This window comes from Oncorhynchus mykiss, chromosome 26, assembly GCF_013265735.2.
Source record: "Oncorhynchus mykiss isolate Arlee chromosome 26, USDA_OmykA_1.1, whole genome shotgun sequence".
NCBI classification, from domain to species: Eukaryota; Metazoa; Chordata; class Actinopteri; order Salmoniformes; family Salmonidae; genus Oncorhynchus; species Oncorhynchus mykiss.
The window spans coordinates 1,958,281-1,972,489 of NC_048590.1; the positions used below are offsets into that span (position 1 = coordinate 1,958,281).

At 46.7% G+C, this 14,209-nt stretch overlaps 1 protein-coding gene across 1 annotated transcript; it reads right to left on the reverse strand.

Moving 5' to 3' along the window:
* Positions 1-9,534: 9,534 nt before the first annotated feature.
* LOC110511392 (nucleoside diphosphate-linked moiety X motif 19) lies at positions 9,535-13,985 on the reverse strand. Its single transcript, XM_036964281.1, has 3 exons — positions 13,080-13,985; positions 12,598-12,805; positions 9,535-10,153 (listed from the first exon to the last, which is right to left on the reverse strand). The coding sequence occupies exons 1-3, from the start codon at positions 13,869-13,871 to the stop codon at positions 9,933-9,935; spliced, it is 1,221 nt and encodes a 406-aa protein (XP_036820176.1). The 5' UTR covers positions 13,872-13,985; the 3' UTR covers positions 9,535-9,932.
* Between the last annotated feature and the right edge of the window lie 224 nt (positions 13,986-14,209).

Here is a 14,209-nt window from a genome sequence, read left to right on the forward strand (position 1 = left end):
ATGTGTTGTTAGTGGTGATGTAGGTGATGTAGGATTCCAGGCTTATGTGTTGTTAGTGGTGATGAAGGTGATGTAGGATTCTAGGCATATGTGTTGTTAGTGGTGATGTAGGTGATGTAGGATTCCAGGCATATGTGTTGTTAGTGGTGATGTAGGTGATGTAGGATTCCAGACATATGTGTTGTTAGTAGTGATGTAGGATTCCAGGCATATGTGTTGTTAGTGGTGATGAAGGATTCCAGGCATATGTGTTGTTAGTGGTGATGAAGGATTCCAGGCATATGTGTTGTTAGTGGTGATGTAGGATTCCAGGCATATGTGTTGTTAGTGGTGATGTAGGATTCCAGGCATATGTGTTGTTAGTGGTGATGAAGGATTCCAGGCATATGTGTTGTTAGTGGTGATGTAGGATTCCAGGCATATGTGTTGTTAGTAGTGATGTAGGTGATGTAGGGTTCCAGGCATATGTGTTGTTAGTGGTGATGTAGGATTCCAGGCATATGTGTTGTTAGTGGTGATGTAGGATTCCAGGCATATGTGTTGTTAGTGGTGATGTAGGATTCCAGGCATATGTGTTGTTAGTGGTGATGTAGATGATGTAGGGTTCCAGGCATATGTGTTGTTAGTGGTGATGAAGGGTTCAACCAGGGTTTGATGGACAGTCGGACAAACAAATGAAATGTTAGGAGGGACATGCCAGCTTCAAGTGGTATCAGATTTCACATCCTGCCTCACACAGGCAGAACAACTAGGCACCAGTGTAAAGGACGCTGCTTCCTTGGTGAGTAGCACTTCCTCCTGACACGGCTCACGCCCAGGTCAGTTTCACACATCCCCATGTTCTACACTGTTCTCTTTATACTGCACTACTTCTAGCCAGGGCTCATAGGGCCAGAGTACTGCACTACATCTAGCCAGGGCTCATAGGGCCAGAGTACTGCACTACATCTAGCCAGGGCTCATAGGGCCAGAGTACTGCACTACTTCTAGCCAGGGCTCATAGGGCCAGAGTACTGCACTACTTCTAGCCAGGGCTCATAGGGCCAAAGTACTGCACTACTTCTAGCCAGGGCTCATAGGGCCAGAGTACTGCACTACTTCTAGCCAGGGCTCATAGGGCCAAAGTACTGCACTACTTCTAGCCAGGGCTCATAGGGCCAAAGTACTGCACTACTTCTAGCCAGGGCTCATAGGGCCAAAGTACTGCACTACTTCTAGCCAGGGCTCATAGGGCCAGAGTACTGCACTACTTCTAGCCAGGGCTCATAGGGTCAGAGCACAACTTCTAGCCAGGGCGCATAGGGCCAGAGCACAACTTCTAGCCAGGGCTCATAGGGCCAGAGCACAACTTCTAGCCAGGGCTCATAGGGCCAGAGCACTACTTCTAGCCAGGGCTCATAGGGCCAGAGCACTACTTCTAGCCAGGGCTCATAGGGCCAGAGCACTACTTCTAGCCAGGGCTCATAGGGCCAAAGCACTACTTCTAGCCAGGGCTCATAGGGCCAGAGCACTACTTCTAGCCAGGGCTCATAGGGCCAAAGTACTGCACTACTTCTAGCCAGGGCTCATAGGGCCAAAGTACTGCACTACTTCTAGCCAGGGCTCATAGGGTCAAAGTACTGCACTACTTCTAGCCAGGGCTCATAGGGCCAAAGCACTACTTCTAGCCAGGGCTCATAGGGCCAAAGTACTGCACTACTTCTAGCCAGGGCTCATAGGGCCAAAGTACTACTTCTAGCCAGGGCTCATAGGGCCAAAGTACTGCACTATATTTGAGAGCTTCAAGTTCCTCGGTGTCCACATCACCAGCAAACTAACATGGTCCATGCACACCATGACAGTTGTGAAGAGGGCTCGACAAAACCTATTCCCCCCTCAGGAAACTAAAAAGATTTGGCATAGGTCCTGAGATCCTCAAAAGGTTCTACAGCTGCACCATCGAGAGCATCTTGACTGGTTGCATCACCGCCTGGTATGGCAACTGCTCGGCCTCCGACCGCAAGACACTACAGAGGGTAGTGCGTACGGCCCAGTACATCACTGGGGCCAAGCTTCCTGCCCTAGTCATAGACTGTTCTCTCTGCTACCGCACAGAAAGCGGTACCGGAGCGCCACGTCTAGGTCCAAGAGGCTTCTGAACAGCTTCTACCCCCCAAGCCATAAGACTCCTGAACATTTAATCAAATGGCTACCCAGGCTACCCCCCCCCCCCCACACTGTAAGGTCTACTACACCTGTTGTACTCAGCATTTCACTGTAAGGTCTACTACACCTGTTGTACTCAGCATTTCACTGTAAGGTCTACTACACCTGTTGTACTCAGCATTTCACTGTAAGGTCTACTACACCTGTTGTATTCAGCATTTCACTGTAAGGTCTACTACACCTGTTGTATTCAGCATTTCACTGTGAGGTCTACTACACCTGTTGTATTCAGCATTTCACTGTAAGGTCTACTACACCTGTTGTATTCAGCATTTCACTGTGAAGTCTACTACACCTGTTGTATTCAGCATTTCACTGTAAGGTCTACTACACCTGTTGTATTCAGCATTTCACTGTAAGGTCTACTACACCTGTTGTATTCAGCATTTCACTGTGAGGTCTACTACACCTGTTGTATTCAGCATTTCACTGTGAGGTCTACTACACCTGTTGTATTCAGCATTTCACTGTGAGGTCTACTACACCTGTTGTATTCAGCATTTCACTGTAAGGTCTACCACACCTGTTGTATTCAGCATTTCACTGTAAGGTCTACTACACCTGTTGTATTCAGCATTTCACTGTAAGGTCTACTACACCTGTTGTATTCAGCATTTCACTGTAAGGTCTACTCCACCTGTTGTATTCAGCATTTCACTGTGAGGTCTACCTACACCTGTTGTATTCAGCATTTCACTGTAAGGTCTACTACACCTGTTGTATTCAGCATTTCACTGTAAGGTCTACTACACCTGTTGTATTCAGCATTTCACTGTAAGGTCTACTACACCTGTTGTATTCGGCGCATGTGACTCATACATTTTTATTTGATATAGGGAATAGGGTACCATTTTGGATTCACTTCAAGGTTACTTTCATCTCCTGCTGATGTCACTGTAACAACTACATGGTTTCCACGGAGACTAGGCATCAGTCTGTCTAGGGATCCATTTGGGATGCAGCCTCAGAAGGAGAGGCATCTGGACAACAGGTAGGATAAAGCTACTGAGTTCTGTTTCCACGGTTACCATCCACAGCACTGCAGGTTACTAGTCTCTCCCTCCCTCCCTAAATCAATGACAGGTCATTATGGGGTTTGATCTCTGTGTATCTGAAGGTCTATTCATGACCAGTGTCTACATAGTGAAAACTAGTCTCTCTCTCTCCCTCCCTTCCTTCCTTCCTTCCTTCCTTCCTTCCTTCCTTCCTTCCTTCCTTCCTTCCTTCCTTCCTTCCTTCCTTCCTTCCTTCCTTCCTTCCTTCCTTCCTTCCTTCCTCCCTCCCTCCCTAAATCAATGACAGGTCATTATGGGGTTTGATCTCTGTGTATCTGAAGGTCTATTCATGACCAGTGTCTACATAGTGAAAACTAGTCTCTCTCTCTCTCTCCCTTCCTTCCTTCCTTCCTTCCTTCCTTCCTTCCTTCCTTCCTTCCTTCCTTCCTTCCTTCCTTCCTTCCTTCCTTCCTTCCTTCCTCCCTAAATCAGACAGGTCATTATGGGGTTTGATCTCTGTGTATCTGAAGGTCTATTCATGACCAGTGTCTACATAGTGAAAACTAGTCTCTCTCTCCCTCCCTAAATCAATGACAGGTCATTATGGGGTTTCATCTCTGTGTATCTGAAGGTCTATTCATGACCAGTGTCTACATAGTGAAAACTAGTCTCTCTCTCCCTCCCTAAATCAATGACAGGTCATTATGGGGTTTGATCTCTGTGTATCTGAAGGTCTATTATAGACCAGAGCCCTATTCCCTATATAGTGTACTACCACTACTACACTACAGCCTTATAGGCCTACACTACCACACTACCACTACAGACTTATAGGCCTACACTACCACTACTACACTACAGCCTTATAGGCCTACACTACCACACTACCACTACTACACAGCCTTATAGGCCTACACTACCACACTACCACTACACTACAGGCTTATAGGCCTACACTACCACACTACCACTACACTACAGCCTTATAGGCCTACACTACCACACTACCACTACTACACAGCCTTATAGGCATACACTACCACTACACTACAGCCTTATAGGCCTACACTACCACTACTACACAGCCTTATAGGCCTACACTACCACACTACCACACTACACACCCTTATAGGCCTACACTACCACACTACCACTTCTACACAGCCTTATAGGCCTACACTACCACACTACCACTACACTACAGCCTTATAGGCCTACACTACCACACTACCACTACTACACAGCCTTATAGGCCTACACTACCACACTACCACTACACTACAGCCTTATAGGCCTACACTACCACTACTACATAGCCTTATAGGCCTACACTACCACACTACCACTACACTACAACCTTATAGGCCTACACTACCACACTACCACTACACTACATACAGCCTTATAGGCCTACACTACCACACTACCACTACTACACAGCCTTATAGGCCTACACTACCACACTACCACACTACACAGCCTTATAGGCCTACACTACCACACTACCACTACTACACAGCCTTATAGGCCTACACTACCACTACTACACAGCCTTATAGGCCTACACTACCACACTACCACACTACACACCCTTATAGGCCTACACTACCACACTACCACTACACTACAGCCTTATAGGCCTACACTACCACTACTACATAGCCTTATAGGCCTACACTACCACACTACCACTACAATACAGCCTTATAGGCCTACACTACCACACTACCACTACACTACATACAGCCTTATAGGCCTACACTACCACTACTACACAGCCTTATAGGCCTACACTACCACTACACTACAGCCTTATAGGCCTACACTACCACACTACCACTACTACACAGCCTTATAGCCCTACACTACCACTACTACACAGCCTTACAGGCCTACACTACCACTACTACACAACCTTATAGGCCTACACTACCACACTACCACTTCTACACAGCCTTATAGGCCTACACTACCACAACTACACAGCCTTATAGGCCTACACTACCACACTACCACTACACTACAGTCTTATAGGCCTACACTACCACACTATCACTACACTACAGTCTTATAGGCCTACACTACCACACTACCACTACACTACAGCCTTATAGGCCTACACTACCACTACTATACTACACTACAGCCTTATAGGCCTACACTACCACACTACCACTACACTACAGCCGTGTGTACCACGGAACGTGTGTCATTCAACAACCACACCGTACGATCGGTGTCGTACATGACATAGGCTATGCAACATCCTCATGTCAAAGAAACGTCTCTTCTGTATGGATCAACTGATGAGCATAACGTTAGGACAGTTTCCTGTCTCGCTGAATGGCTGTTACTCTAGTCCCCATTGTTATGCAGACTGTCCTGCTGGTTCTTCAGTCACACAGACAAGTGCTCTCGGGATGTTGTGAGAGTGGAAGCTTCACATAGGATTGCAATCAGACAGAAGGAAAAGGTTGAAGAGGAATACGGTCTCTGCATCCCAAATGGGACACTATTCCCTATATAGTGGGACTACTATAGACCAGAGACCTATTCTCTATATAGTGGTACTACTATAGACCAGAGCCCTATTCCCTATATAGTGCACTACTTTAGACCAGAGACCTATTCCCTATATAGTGCATTACTTTAGACCAGGACCCTATTCCCTATATAGTGCATTACTTTTGACCAGGGCCTGTATGGAATAGAGTGCCATTTGGGACTCTCACTGTTTCCAATGATAAGGACTGGTTTTGACTGGTTTTGACTGCATTTGTCTGTTTCGTTTGGGTGTAGAAATCCATATTTTTTAAAATAACATTTGCTTCTAATTTTTATTTTTTTTCTAGTTTCTGTTGTTCTGCTTCTCGGTGCGATTGTGCCAGGTGAATCTCAGATTACTTCGCCAAACACTCACCGTCCAATCAAATCTCACAACAGAAAAGGTGGACTGTCGACCAATCAAATTTCAGATCAAAGCAGGTGTGGAAACCCCCCCCCCCCCATGGGGTTTATGTCAACTGGACATCAAAAGTGGAAAATGTTTGCATTTTAGCTAACTCTAACCCTTTTTCCTAACCTGAACCTAATTCTACTAACCTGCTGTCTGTTCACACTGCTTTGCTTTATCTTGGCCAGGTCGCAGTTGCAAATGAGAACTTGTTCTCAACTAGCCTACCTGGTTAAAGAAAGGTGTTCTCAACTAGTCTACCTGGTTAAATAAAGGTGTTCTCAACTAGCCTACCTGGTTAAATAAAGGTGTTCTCAACTAGTCTACCTGGTTAAATAAAGGTGTTCTCAACTAGCCTACCTGGTTAAATAAAGGTGTTCTCAACTAGCCTACCTGGTTAAATAAAGGTGTTCTCAACTAGCCTACCTGTTTAAATAAAGGTGAAATAAATAAAAATAAATAAATAAAACCTGCTGTGTAAATGATCCTACCCTGCTGTGTTAATGATCCTAACCTGCTGTGTAAATGATCCTACCCTGCTGTGTTAATTATCCTACCCTGCTGTGTAAATTCTCCTACCCTGCTGTGTAAATTCTCCTACCCTGCTGTGTTAATGATCCTACCCTGCTGTGTAAATGATCCTACCCTGCTGTGTTAATTCTCCTACCCTGCTGTGTTAATTCTCCTACCCTGCTGTGTTAATGATCCTACCCTGCTGTGTTAATGATCCTACCCTGCTGTGTTAATGATCCTACCCTGCTGTGTTAATGATCCTACCCTGCTGTGTTAATGATCCTACCCTGCTGTGTAAATGATCCTACCCTGCTGTGTTAATTCTCCTACCCTGCTGTGTTAATTCTCCTACCCTGCTGTGTTAATTCTCCTACCCTGCTGTGTTAATGATCCTACCCTGCTGTGTTAATGATCCTACCCTGCTGTGTTAATGATCCTACCCTGCTGTGTTAATGATCCTACCCTGCTGTGTTAATGATCCTACCCTGCTGTGTTAATGATCCTAACCTGCTGTGTTAATGATCCTAACCTGCTGTGTTAATGATCCTACCCTGCTGTGTTAATGATCCTACCCTGCTGTGTTAATTCTCCTACCCTGCTCCGAAAGGTCAAATCTGCCATAAACTGTACTCTATCTCGCCAAAACCCCTGTGGCTTCAAAACGTAGAGGTTTCTGCAGCCCACTGAGACATCTAACCCACTCTGATGCTGAGGTGTCTGTTAAACAGCCCACTGAGACATCTAACCCACTCTGATGCTGAGGTGTCTGTTAAACAGCCCACTCTGACATCTAACCTACTCTGATGCTGAGGTGTCTGTTAAACAGCCCACTCTGACAGCTAACCCACTCTGATGCTGAGGTGTCTGTTAAACAGCCCACTCTGACATCTAACCCACTCCGATGCTGAGGTGTCTGTTAAACAGCCCACTCTGACAGCTAACCCACTCTGATGCTGAGGTGTCTGTTAAACAGCCCACTGAGACATCTAACCCACTCTGATGCTGAGGTGTCTGTTAAACAGCCCACTCTGACATCTAACCCACTCTGATGCTGAGGTGTCTGTCTGTTAAACAGCCCACTCTGATGCTGAGGTGTCTGTTAAACAGCCCACTGAGACATCTAACCCACTCTGATGCTGAGGTGTCTGTTAAACAGCCCACTCTGACATCTAACCCACTCTGATGCTGAGGTGTCTGTTAAACAGCCCACTCTGATGCTGAGGTGTCTGTTAAACAGCCCACTCTGATGCTTGCGATGTGTCTCTTGTTGTTTTCATGACTTACCTGGAACACCTATTGGGATGTGTCTCTTGTTGTCATGACTTACCTGGTGGTCGTGCAGCTCGTGTCTCCTGTCTGCCTGGGTTTGTGTTGTTGGTGAACGTGCAGCTTCCGTTTCCTGTTTCCCTGGGTTTATGATTCACAGTATTTCTGAATCAACTGGGTTTATGTGATTGTGAGATCCACATTATTTCTGAATCCACTGGCTGATATATGTTAATTGTACAACTCAACTACTGCATTATTTACCTAGACATACTGAGTGACAAAACATTAAGAACGCCTTCCTAATATAGTTACACCACCCCCTTCTACCCTCAGAACAGCCTCAACGGGTCGGAACAGCCTCAACGGGTCAGAACAGCCTCAACGGGTCAGAACAGCCTCAACGGGTCAGAACAGCCTCAGTGGGTCGGAACAGCCTCAACGGGTCGGAACAGCCTCAGTGGGTCAGGCCTCAATGTGTTGGACGGGTCAGAACAGCCTCAGCGGGTCGGAACAGCCTCAGTGGGTTGGAACAGGCTCAGTGGGTCAGAACAGCCTCAACGGGTCGGAACGGCCTCAGTGGGTCAGAGCGGCCTCAGTGGGTCAGAACAGCCTCAACGGGTCAGAACAGCCTCAGCGGGTCAGAACAGCCTCAGCGGGTCGGAACAGCCTCAGTGTGTCAGAGCGGCCTCAGTGGGTCAGAACAGCCTCAACGGGTCAGAACAGCCTCAGTGGGTCAGAACAGCCTCAGTGGGTCAGAACAACCTCAACGGGTCAGAACAGCCTCAACGGGTCGGAACAGCCTCAGTGGGTCAGAACAGCCTCAACGGGTCAGAACAGTCTCAACGGGTCGGAACAGCCTCAGTGGGTCAGAGCGGCCTCAACAGGTCAGAACGGCCTCAACGGGTCGGAACAGCCTCAGTGGGTCAGAGCGGCCTCAACAGGTCAGAACGGCCTCAACGGGTCGGAACAGCCTCAACGGGTCAGAGCAGCCTCAACGGGTCAGAGCAGCCTCAACAGGTCGGAACGGCCTCAACGGGTCCGAACGGCCTCAATGTGTCAGGCATGGACTGGAATTGTGTCAAGAGCGTTCCACAGGGATGCTGGTCCACGTTGACTCCAATGCTTCCCACAGTTGTGTCAAGTCGGCTGGATGTCCTTTGGGTGGTGGGCAATTCTTGATACACACAGGTCACTGTTGAGCATGAAAAACCCAGCAGCTTTGCAGTTCTTGACACACTCAAACCGGTGCACCTGGCATACTATTCAAAGCCATTAAATATTTTGTCTTGCCCATTAACCCTCTGAATGGCACACACACACACACACACAATCCATGTCACAATTGTCAAGGCTTGAAAATCCTGTCTCCTCCTCTTCATCTACACTGATTGAAGTGGATTTAACAGGTGACATTAAATGACTTTCACCTGAACTCACCTGGTCAGTCGGTCATGGAAAGAGCAGGTGTTCTTAATGTTTTGTAGACTCAGTGGTTAATGGTGTGATAGTTCTAATGAATGTTTCATACAAAACACACTGATTAAATAAATCTGTACAGAAATAATACATTGAGAGGTATTTGAAAACAAGATCAATTTCCATTGTTCCAGAATTTAATACATTTTTTTAGTTAACCTTAGTTTAACTAGGTAAGTCAGTTAAGAACAAATTCTTATTTACAATGACGGCCTAAACCGTCCAAAACCAGCAGCAGCACCTTAGCAGCAGGCCTGTACAGCACAAAACATGGGTCACGTCACAAATGGCACCCTATTCCCTATATAGTGCACTACTTTAGACCAGAGACCTATGACACCCTATATAGTGCACTACTTTAGACCAGAGAGCTATGACATCCTATATAGTGCACTACTTTAGACCAGAGCCCTATGACACCCTATTCCCTATATATAGTGCACGACTGTGGACCAGTAGTTTGTGTATCTCTGCTGAAAGGTCATTGGGAATAGGGTGCCATTTGAGTGTCAACCCGTCTCTCAGAGCTGACTGCTGGTGCCGGGTCTCAGGCTGGACCGTGTGAAGGGCAGCAGGTGGTTGTATTTGGGTGTGATGGTGATGACAGCAGCAGCGGTGTAGGGGTCCAAGGCTACGATACGGTGCAGTGCTGAGCAGCCCTGATGGAGCTCATTAAGGCTCTGGTCTGTGTTCAGGGTCACATCCATCTGACATGACCCCTCCTCTGGGTACATCTCGTCACCTGGTAAGAGGAGGAGACGCGGAGACACACGTTAAACGATCATCTGGCAGTAACCATATCAAATCAGATTGACAGTTTTGACTTCAACATGAGAAGAAAACCCCCTACAACCCCATACATCCCCGGGAGAATAATATAACAAACAAAACAACAACTCAAAAACCTAAAAGATCTTTTTTTCTCTCAACTGAGGAAGCCGGCTTGGAGTCCAAATCTCTCTCCATGAAGTCAAAAGGGCACTAGATGACTGATAAAGGGCACTAGATGACTGATAAAGGGCACTAGATGACTGATAAAGGGCACCAGATGACTGATAAAGGGCACTAGATGACTGATAAAGGGCACCAGATGACTGATAAAGGGCACCAGATGACTGATAAAGGGCACCAGATGACTGATAAAGGGCACTAGATGACGTGGATAAAGGGCACTAGATGACTGATAAAGGGCACCAGATGACTGATAAAGGGCACCAGATGACTGATAAAGGGCACCAGATGACTGATAAAGGGCACCAGATGACTGATAAAGGGCACTAGATGACTGATAAAGGGCACTAGATGACTGATAAAGGGCACCAGATGACTGATAAAGGGCACCAGATGACTGATAAAGGGCACCAGATGACTGATAAAGGGCACCAGATGACTGATAAAGGGCACTAGATGACTGATAAAGGGCACTAGATGACTGATAAAGGGCACCAGATGACTGATAAAGGGCACCAGATGACTGATAAAGGGCACTAGATGACTGATAAAGGGCACTAGATGACGTGGATAAAGGGCACTAGATGACGTGGATAAAGGGCACTAGATGACGTGGATAAAGGGCACTAGATGACTGATAAAGGGCACTAGATGACGTGGATAAAGGGCACTAGATGACGTGGATAAAGGGCACTAGATGACTGATAAAGGGCACTAGATGACTGATAAAGGGCACTAGATGACGTGGATAAAGGGCACTAGATGCCGTGGATAAAGGGTACTAGATGACTGATAAAGGGCACTAGATGACTGATAAAGGGCACTAGATGACTGATGAAGGGCACTAGATGATGTGGATAAAGGGCACTAGATGACGTGGATAAAGGGCACTAGATGACGTGGATAAAGGGCACTAGATGACTGATAAAGGGCACTAGATGACGTGGATAAAGGGCACTAGATGACGTGGATAAAGGGCACTAGATGACTGATAAAGGGCACTAGATGACGTGGATAAAGGGCACTAGATGCCGTGGATAAAGGGTACTAGATGACTGATAAAGGGCACTAGATGACTGATAAAGGGCACTAGATGACTGATGAAGGGCACTAGATGATGTGGATAAAGGGCACTAGATGACGTGGATAAAGGGTACTAGATGACGTGGATAAAGGGCACTAGATGACTGATGAAGGGCACTAGATGACGTGGATAAAGGGCACTAGATGACTGATAAAGGGCACTAGATGACTGATAAAGGGCACTAGATGACTGATAAAGGGCACTAGATGACTGATAAAGGGCACTAGATGACTGATGAAGGGCACTAGATGACGTGGATAAAGGGCACTAGATGACGTGGATAAAGGGTACTAGATGATGTGGATAAAGGGCACTAGATGACGTGGATAAAGGGCACTAGATGACGTGGATAAAGGGCACTAGATGACGTGGATAAAGGGCACTAGATGACGTGGATAAAGGGCACTAGATGACGTGGATAAAGGGCACTAGATGACGTGGATAAAGGGCACTAGATGACGTGGATAAAGGGCACTAGATGACTGATAAAGGGCACTAGATGACGTGGATAAAGGGCACATTGGAAAGAAAATCGTAATTAATTTGTTGGCAGCAGCACAGTTGCAGTCACCAATGCTCTGGATAACATGAAAACTGCCTAACCAGCTCTGCCAGGCCCAGTAAAATGGTCAGAGTGAGGTGTTCTCTCATTTGTGTCTGGAAGATGCTAGCAAGCAAGCCAAAGATAGCCAGTTAGCTTGGGGGCTTGACTGCTGTTAGGTCAGAACGCTCGGTTCAACCCTACTCCTCGGCCAGAGCGTCCAGTGTGCGCTCTGAACTCGCTGAGAGCGGAAGGCCCTGAATTCACGAATGGAAAATCTGACAACACTCTGAATTAAGTAAATGTTTACTCTAACCTGGGAGGAGTGATATGTAGTAATCAGACCCTTCATGTAAACTCTAACCTGGGAGGAGTGATATGTAGTAATCAGACCCTTCATGTAAACTCTAACCTGGGAGGAGTGATGTGTAGTAATCAGACCCTTCATGTAAATATAAACTCTAACCTGGGAGGAGTGATGTGTAGTAATCAGACCCTTCATGTAAACTCTAACCTGGGAGGAGTGATATGTAGTAATCAGGCCCTTCATGGAAACTCTAACCTGGGAGGAGTGATATGTAGTAATCAGACCCTTCATGTAAACTCTAACCTGGGAGGAGTGATATGTAGTAGCTGTCTGACACCATGCGGACAGGGAGCCACTGTTCACAGCCCTCTGAAGCTCTCTGCCTGGAGAAGCTATGGAGGTTCTGCAAGGAGGGGAACCGGCACATTCGGCTGAGATCATAGAACTGTGGAGGGGCTATCCACATCTCTCTGGCCTGGTAACTGTGGAGGATCTCTGGGGGGGTGGACCACTGAGAGAGGGGAGACAAGAGGGAGAGGGGAGGAGAGGGAGAGGGGAGGAGAGAGAGAGGGAGAGTGGAGAGGGGGGAGAGGGGAGGAGAGAGAGAGGGAGAGGGGAGGAGAGAGAGAGGGAGAGGGGAGGAGAGAGAGGGGTTTAGGTTAGACTAAGATCAAATGAACAGTTTACAACAATATTATGAACTGATAAAGAATGAATATAGAGTCACTTAAACCGTTGAACACAACAATAAATTACACGTTCACCTTACTAAGCTATGGTATCACCTTAAAGTGCACAATTTCCTTCTCGTCTTGTAGGGTGTGAGGTGGTGTTTCTTGCAAGCAGCACATGTAGAAGGCCGTGTCGTACCTCCGCTGTTTCCCGTACACACCAGTAGGGGTCAGCCAGTTACCCCATTCATGCAGAGCCCAGATGTTAGGTAGACACTCCAGCTCCCTGCACATTCTGATGAAGTTAGAAGGGTTCTCGTTTACCAGCACTCTCCATTTAGCCAATTCACTCTTGTCACAGAGATCAGGTATTCTGGTTAATTCGGGTTGACTGTATCGGTTGTTCTCGATGCTGTTACATAAAGTACTCTCTTGCTCTTTTGACACGACTAGAAGTACACCGGACTCCTCGAACGTTTCCCTCACTGCACAGATTCTAAATGCGACGTCACCTGGAACGAGAGAACCCAGTTTCTTCCTGTCAGTGGCGAAGATGGGGGGTCTCGTCTCCGGCGGCTGTTTCACAAATCCCAGTCCAAAATTCGGTGAGCGCCGAAAATATTGAAAAAGATCAAGCCATTCACTTGAGAAATCTGACGGATCCACCAGACCGCCGGGAAAGACATAAGCATTCGGCATGAAACCACTCGTACCGCTTCGTTTCAACAACAACACTTCATAGTCGAAGGCTAACCTGTCAGGCAAGTTGGAGTGCTCACTGATCGCAGGTGCAGAGGTGCCTTTATCGAGACACCTTGTCAAACTATCTACAGGGAGTTTATGTCTCGTACCAGCAGCTAGTATGACTGTCGCGGCCTCCTTCCAGTGTCTCAGAGCCGTATTCATCTTTTGGTCGTTTTATTCTCTCATTTCCAATAATGTTATTCTGAAGCAAAGTCCACAACACCAATGTCAAATGTTATTGTGTTGATGTGTCGTCATATGAGCAGTGAGGTCAAGGGCGGAGAAGAAGAACCGTGTTTCCGGTGTCTTCTGTTACGACGCCACCTACTGTTGTGGATGACTGATCTCACCATAGCCTCTATCAACGCAGTTCATGATGCTGATTAACGTGGGTGAAGGTTCGAGTTCAGGAAAGTGATTGATGTTTGTGGTTAGTATTTTTTGGGCAAACAGATACTTTAAACTTTTTATAAGATGACAAATTAATTGATTTGTGAGAT